This window comes from Palaemon carinicauda, chromosome 13, assembly GCF_036898095.1.
Source record: "Palaemon carinicauda isolate YSFRI2023 chromosome 13, ASM3689809v2, whole genome shotgun sequence".
In the NCBI taxonomy this organism is placed as follows: Eukaryota; Metazoa; Arthropoda; class Malacostraca; order Decapoda; family Palaemonidae; genus Palaemon; species Palaemon carinicauda.
This window is the reverse complement of record NC_090737.1, coordinates 6,013,241-6,021,838: the sequence shown is the minus strand read 5'-3', so window position 1 is coordinate 6,021,838 and position 8,598 is coordinate 6,013,241. Positions and strand designations below refer to the sequence as shown.

Genomic DNA, 8,598 nt, shown 5'->3' with positions numbered 1-8,598 from the left:
TCACTTACGAAAAGTTCAAACCTAGTTATGGAAAATATTAGCACAAGACCATTACCATAACTTTCGGAGAAGTTAAGGTATAAACTCCTCATAGATTAAAAACTACTATAGGGTACGCTATTTTTCTTCATGGTTTATTATATATATATATATATATATATATATATATATATATATATATATATATATATATATATATATATACATATGTATATATATATATATATATATATATATATATATATATATATATATATATATATATATATATATACATATATACATATATAATATATATGAAGAGAGAATAGTTTATTTCGCTTCAAAACAAAAATGAGTGTGCGAAATTTCAGGAAATAATCCATGAGTCAAAATGCCAAGCTGATAACAGAAAGAAATTATTATTATTATTATTATTATTATTATTATTATTATTATTATTATTATTATTATTATTACTTGCTAAGCCACAGCCCAGGCTGGAAAAGCAGTATGCTATAAGCCCAGGGGCCCAACAGGGAAAATAGCCCAGTGATGGAAGGAAACAGGGAAAAATAAAAATTGTAATAAAAGTAACATTAAAATAAATATAACATCAAATAGAAAAATGAAGAAAGAATAACTTATTTTCCTATCAAAACATAGAAAAGAGCGCGCGAAATTTCACGGAATGATCCACGAGTCAAAATGAAAGCGTGTCTCATTATATTAATGCCTCTGGCCCATTTCGAGCAAGGACTCAATGGATTTCCGATGCAGGCCTGAATGTGGCATCCACCTGGACGCCCCTCGTTTTCCAACCCCCTACCCCTCCCCCTACCCCTCCCCCACCCACTTTTCACTTATGACTTTGACGTGCTTTAAAAGGCAACAATAGGAGTATCGTGTTCCGTCCATTTCTTGATTACGTGAGAAGCTCGGGTATTTGGGCCACATTCTTCTTTGATTTCATATTAAATTGTTTCCTTATTGAAGTAAGACATGCTTTAGGGGTTTATTTTGGCAATTAAATCTTTATAGGAGGGATGTACTTATTGGGATAGGTGTAAACTTTCTTATTACTTGTCCAATTGATTTTCTATATGTGGAAGATATTGTTTACCTTGCACTGGAATAAATTAATATGAATCTATTATTATTATTATTATTATTATTATTATTATTATTATTATTATTATTATTACTTGCTAAGCTACAACCCAGTTGGAAAAGCATGATGCTATAAGCCAAGGGGCTCCAACAGAGAAAATAGCCCAGTGAGGAATGGAAAAAAGAAAAATAAAGTATTTTAAGAAGAGTAACAACATTAAAATAAATATCCCCTATATAAACTATAAACACCTTAATAAGACGAGAGGAAAAAAAATAAAATAGAAGAGTGTGCTCAAGTGTACCCTCAAGCAAGAGAACTCAACCCAAGACAGTGGAAGACCATGGTACAGAGGTTATGTAAGACATGATTCAGGGGTTTACGTGTCAATTACATTTTTATAGGAGGGATGTACTTATACTCAATTTTTTTTAATGCGACGCATTTGCACCGACTCGCAGCGGTGGCCTTTTAGCTCGGAAAAGTTTCCTGATTGCTGATTGGTTTAGGAAACTTTCCCGAGCTAAAAGAGCACCCCTGCGAGGCCTTGCAAATATGCCTCACTAAAAAGAATTGACTATAGTCTATAGTATTAATATGTTAAAACAACGACCAATAATAAATAATGTTTCTAAGTAATTTGCAAACAATTTTTTCTTATAATTAATGAGGACGATAAATGCATCGTTAGGAGTCCATTAATCATTCGACCTGGAATATTCAAATGAAGTCTCCGGATAAGGATGTCACGGACAGAGATGAGAATCCCGATGCAAATGTTGAGGAATTTCTTACGATGGTTTCGGATAACGATGTGACTGACAGATACACAACGTCATGCAGCATTTACGTCCTCTTAAATTCTTGTTTATGTACGTACGTACATGTGTTAACGGCTATAATGGAACAAGACTATGATGGTCAAGCAAAGAATATAAGTAATATTATAACAATGGCAGAGATTTTCATTTTAAAAACAGTTTTAACTGATAAAAGATAGATTATACTGTACGCACTGGTTAAGGTCTCGGAAAATAAAACAAACCACGACTTAAAAAAAAAAAAAAAAAAAAAAAAAAAAAAAAAAAACCCTAGCTCATGTATCATATGCTTCATCACCTTAATCATAATCAATCAAATAATTAAAGGTTACTCTTGAATGGCAGGGGCAATGGACAGTGGCAAAGCCCTAGTAAAACAATGCTCTAGAGACAAACCATATTTACAAATAATCAAAGCTAAGCCCCCTTTTTCATCAAGCTAGAACAGGGAGGGCCAGACACTGGCTGCTTAGGACTCAGCAGGTGGATGTATAGGCTCCTCCAAACACTCCATCCCGGGGTCACAAAGGTGGAGAAGTTTACAAGAAACTAAAGACCTTGTGGGTCTTGAACCCCCGTCCATCAGATCGCTAGGTAGGAATGTTTCCAGGTAGAAACGTTTGGAAAAGTTTCCAGGTAGAAACGTTTGGAAAAGTTTCCAGGTAGAAACGTTTGGAAAAGTTTCCAGGTAGAAACGTTTGGAAAAGTTTCCAGGTAGAAATGTTTGGAAAAGTTTCCAGGTAGAAATGTTTCCAGGTAGAAACGTTTGGAAAAGTTTCCAGGTAGAAATGTTTCCAGGTAGAAACGTTTGGAAAAGTTTCCAGGTAGAAATGTCTCCAGGTAGAAACGTTTGGAACGTTTCCAGGTAGAAAAGTTTGGAAACGTTTCCAGGTAGAACTTTCTGGAAACGTTTCCAGGTAGAAACGTTTGGAAACGTTTCCTGGTAGAAATGTTTCCAGGTAGAAACGTTTGGAACGTTTCCAGGTAGAAATGTTTGGAAACGTTTCCAGGTAGAACTTTCTGGAAACATTTTCAGGTAGAACTTTCTGGAAACGTTTCCAGGTAGAAAAGTTTGGAATCGTTTAGAAACGTTTCCAGGTAGGAACATTTGGAAATATTCCAGGTAGAACTTTCTGGAAACGTTTCCAGGTAGTAATGTTTCCAGGTAGAAACATTTCCAGGTAGAAATGCTTCCAGGTAGAAACGTTCCAGGTAGAACTTTCTGGAAACGTTTCCAGGTAGAAACGCTTCCACGTAGAAACGTTTCCAGGTAGTAACGCTTCCACGTAGAAACGTTTCCAGGTAGAAACGCTTCCACGTAGAAACGTTTCCAGGTAGAAACGTTTCCAATAGGCTACCACCACCTGTAACTGCATGTTATCTTCGTCACTATCGTCATAAATCTAACTGGAAACCAAATGAGCCCAGAGCCGATGTTTTCAAGATATCCAGGCAGGGAAGAAGGGAAACCTCATGAGATGACGTTTGGCGTGTACCACGCTCCCCACCCCACCCCCATATAACATTCCTCTTACCCCATTCGACTAGGCATCAAAGACATACTGTAGATATAATAGTTTAGTGTAAGATGCTTATATCTGCAACATTATGATCGCATTTATCAATATTATTATTATTGTTAGAGTTTTCTTGCTTGAGGGTACACTCGGGCACTCTATTCTATCTTGTTTCTCTTCCCCTTGTTATTTTTGAAGTTTTTATCCTCTTGTTATTTTCAAGTTTTTATAGTTGATATATGAAAGATTTATTTTAATGTTATTATTTTTTTTAACCTTCTCTTGTAGTTTTCCCTTATTTCCTTTTCTCACTGGGCTATTTTCCCTGTTGGAGCCATTGAGCTTATAGCATCCTGCTTTTCTAATTCGGGTTGTAGCTTAGCAAATAATAATAATAATAATAATAATATTATTATTATTACTTGCTAAGCTACAACCCTAGTTGGGAAAGCAGAATGCTATAATTCCAGGGGCTCTAACAGGGCCAAAGTTCCATGCATATCGAGTCCTATTTCAAGGAAAAATCTCAGTCCTAACTCACTTAACCCACAGGATTGGGCTTAGTCTCTATAGAATGGATTCATGACACCTGTGATGACAGATCTCGAGTCTGCCCAAGAGAGAATCTGGCAATTTATCAGATGTAAATGCAAAATTTCAAACAAAAAATATCTGTTCTTGTTCAATTAGTTCATTATGCATAAGATTTTTTTCATAATTCTGACCATCTTTTACATTCAGATCTTCCTGGACAATTCCATCCTGTTCGTAATACTAAGCAGGCAGTTAATTCTAATAGCCAGGCCTTCTCCATCATGAGGCTCAATACTGCAGAGTATTCTAGAAGTTTTATTCCAGCTGTGACCAAGTTGTGGAATGATCTTCCTAATCGCATAGGCCTAGTTGAATCAGTAGAACTTCAAAAGTTCAAAGTTGCAGCAAATGTTTTTATGATGAACAGGCTGACATAAGTCTCTTTATTGTTTATATATGACATATCTGTTCTGACGTTGTTACTGTTTTTAGAATGATTTATTGTTAATATATTCTCATCATTTATTTATTTCCTTATTTCCTTTCCTCACTGGGCTATTTTTCCCTGCTGGAGCCCTTGGGCTTATAGCATCTTGTTTTTTCAACTAGAGTTGCAGCATGGCTAATAATAACAATAATAATAACAATGATAATAATAATAATAATAATAATAATAATAATAATGATAATAATTTCATTTCCTTATTTCCTTTCCTCACTGGGCTATTTTTCCCTGCTGGAGCCCTTGGGCTTATAGCATCTAGCTTTTTCAACTAGGGTTGTAGCTTGGATAATAATAATAATAATAATAATAATTTCCTTATTTCCTTTCCTCACTGGGCTATTTTTCCCTGCTGGAGCCCTTGGGCTTATAGCATCTTGCTTTTTCAACTAGGGTTGTAGCTTGGATAATAATAATAATAATAATAATAATAATAATAATAATAATAATAATAATTTCCTTATTTCCTTTCCTCACTGGGCTATTTGTCCCTGCTGGAGCCCTTGGGCTTATAGCATCTTGATTTTTCAACTAAGGTTGTAGCTTAGCTAATAATAATAATAATAATAATAATAATAATCATGTTACAACAGGTCTATCTCACCTCAGCTTCCATTAGATGATGACTACAATGAAACAGACAGAAATTTGTGGGATTTATTTGTGTAGGGAAAGCAGTAGGATTTTAATCTACATTTCATTCATGTTTATGCTTAATGTGATATATATAAAATAGTCATATCATGCTTAGTTTTATTAAAACTACGGTCAACCAGAAATACTATGACAAGGTCATACTTACTGAAAATGTCTTGTATAATATCATAACAATTTTCTTAACAAATAAATGGGAATTTGTTGAACCATGGTAGTTGATGCCTATAATTGAGAAAGACATAGTCAGAAATTGAGTGAAAATCTTCTAAAGAACACAGTTCACGTTTGCATCTGTAAGGTTTTTCACCCAAACCTATGAAGGAGGCTTTTAGTGAGTTAATCTCCAGGAAATTGTGGATTTAATGGTACCAAATGTGGCTTTTTGTCAATTACTTCCGGATTACTGAGCAAGACGAGAGGGTTGGTGTACTGAGTCGATGAAGCTGGAAGTATGCAAGAGCTCGATTCGTGAGGTCCGATATGGCTGTTGGTTTCCATCGTCATCAACAACAATGTTCTTCTGGATCTTTGGAGTAGTTGTTGGGGAGCAGCCTAACACTTCAAGAACTTTGCCCCAAACTGTTTTGTTACAAGTAAAAGCAACAAATATAAAAACCCCTTGTAGTGAAGTGAGAATGATGAAGATGAACCATGCAATGTCATCATTGGCAAAGTATGCAATGATACCACTTACCCAAGCAACACTCATCAAAACCGCAAGCCTCCCATGGACTTTAAATAAATTCCTGTCAAGGGAGATTATGTTCTCTTGAGGCAGTGATTTGTGTCCAAGTATATTCCAAGCTGTGCTCACAAAAAAGGAAATATTCAGAAGGATAAAAACAAATGAAGGTGCAACAAAAAACATGAGAAGAGACATGTTGTGTCCAAACCAACATCTCTTTTGACCAAGACTAGGATATAAATATGACGGCAGACCTTGTGGTTTAGACTGGTCAGTGACGATCAAGCAAATGACAGCGACAACTGCCAGCGACCAACAGTATAATGAATAAAGTAAAAACCTCTTCTTCTGGTCTCCTCTTCTTAAATAAAGCCGTGATGTAACCATTCTGAACGAGTCCCATGTGTCAAATGCTATGATGTTCATCCAGCAAAAGGATGCAAAGAAACAGAAATAGATAAGACAGGCTGTTACATAACAACTGGTTGTGTCTGTTGAAACAGAAGGACTTGCAAGGAAAATGACATAAGCAATCAAGAGGCACATGGCGAAAGAAGCCAGATTTTTTCCCACGAGATTTCGTAAACTATTTAGCAAAATGAATGTGAATAAATGCAGTGATAAGCAGAAGACTGATACAATCAAACATGCAAATGATATCCAATTTAAAGTCTCGGAATTGATCGAGTGTTTTACACATACTAAATATCCTCCTTCATATTTCTTATGAACAATAACCACCTCTTTGTTTTCCTTAGAATGAGAAATTATACTGTTGTTATAGTGCATGAAATCACTTTCTTCAGCATAATACCAAGTCCCATTACAAATTGAAACATTAAGAGTAGTCTCGTGAGTCAAACTCCACTTTGGATTATTAGATAAGAGACCATCGGATTCAACAACTTTCGAACTACTGTTAGTGCTATTGTAAAAAGATGACAATCTCTTGGTATCTAAGCAGACTCCATTTCTGTGAATCTCATTTGAAAGTCGACACAAAGTACTTTGACAGGAACTGTAACCAGGAAGAAATGTCTTTTCCTTACCACATGGAGAAGAGGAAGGTGCAATTTTACCTGGGATATTAGGGACACTTAGTAATAAAGATAACAAATGTGGGACATATGCTAAAATTCCATAATAGCAACTGAGTTTTTCAACTGCTACATTATTACACTTAGCACAGTGTGAATTTCTATACAAAATATTAGATGAGTCAATGACGAAATCCACGTATGATTGGCAGAAATAATTTATCATTTTAAACTCGGGGTCCCTTGGACATGATTGTACAACCTTTAGACAATCTCTGGCATTCTGAAACTCGTTCAGATGAATTCCACATGTTAATTTTATCTCTCTGCTATGACGCTTCACTAGAACCACCCAACTGCTATCTTCCTCAGAAAATATTAAATTAGACTTCACATAACTTTGTATTCCTACGTTTTCTGACATTGCTTTGTACAACATGTCTAAGTTTTGATAAATGTAATTGGTTACGTTGCCGTTGTTCAAAAGAAAATTCTTGTACTCTAAGTCATAGTTTTTCCACTGAAAGAAGTCTAAAACAGCTTCCATATCTTCCCTCCTGGCTTCACATTTCATTTCCCCTTCCCAAGGGTGAAGACTTTCTGTATCATCGTTACAGACAGCACAATAGTAGTTTGGATAGGTTACATTGGTAGCATTGTTAGTCACTGGAAAACTTAGCAAAATATCTCTCTGTTTATGGATATTTGAAGGTGAAGCAGCGGCACAGAGGCTTGATATGGTTGTATTTTCCCATTCGCGTTTACATGTGGCTCTTTGCACATAATATCCACTAGCTAGACCAAGAGACAAACATTCTGATTTTTCCACATTGCGAATCTGGGTGGAAAAATTATATGCGGGAGCATCAAGGCAACAATCACCATAAGTGATGCAATCTGTATCACATTTACAAGAGTAATAAAATGCTTTGGGAGGATTTTTGCAAGTAATTGCCCTACATGAAATGGGTTTTGTAGTGTTAAAATCAGACGAACAATTTCCAGCGTCATTTAGGATTAATAATATACAAGTAAGGAATACAACCTGCCTATTAGTAAGCAACATTCTGTTGCGTAAGATTTTCTCCGTATAACAAGATAATCCAGTGCTTAGAAAATTATGTTAAAAACTGCTTAATAGGACAAAATAATTATTCACTTCCTTTAGGGCATTACATAAACCATTTCCTGCTTACCAATAATACCAACAACATATTTTTCTTGGATTTCCATGTTGCCACGTTTATCCAGCAGAAGTTGGGCGCTCGTCTGACTGCCAGCTTCCGAATCTTGACAGCACCCAAGAGTGTAAGTCAACTTTGCTTACCCAGTTCTTGGATTCCCACGTCGCCACGATTCTTCATCAGAAGTGGGACGGTCGTCTGATTGCCAGCTTCCGAATCTTGACAACACCCAAGAGTGTAAGTCAACTTTGCTTACCCAGTTCTTGGATTTCCACGTCGCCACGTTTCTTCAGCAGAAGTGGGCCGGTCGTCTGACTGCCAGGTTCCGAATCTTGACAGCAGCCCAGAGTGTAAGTCAACTTTGCTTACCCAGTTCTTGGATTTCCACGTTGCCACGTTTCTTCAGCAGAAGTGGGATGGTCGTCTGACTGCCAGCTTCCGAATCTTGACAGCACCCAAGAGTGTAAGTCAACTTTGCTTACCCAGTTCTTGGATTTCCACGTCGCCACGTTTCTTCAGCAGAAGTGGGTCGGTCGTCTGACTGCCAGGTTCCGAATCTTGACAGCACCCA

General features: G+C 36.4%; 1 protein-coding gene across 1 annotated transcript; it reads right to left on the bottom strand.

The window, feature by feature from the left end:
- Positions 1-5,107: 5,107 nt before the first annotated feature.
- Positions 5,108-7,909, bottom strand: LOC137652157 (uncharacterized). The gene has a single exon (XM_068385362.1). It carries the CDS (start codon positions 7,907-7,909, stop codon positions 5,522-5,524), a length of 2,388 nt encoding a protein of 795 aa, XP_068241463.1. The 3' UTR covers positions 5,108-5,521.
- Between the last annotated feature and the right edge of the window lie 689 nt (positions 7,910-8,598).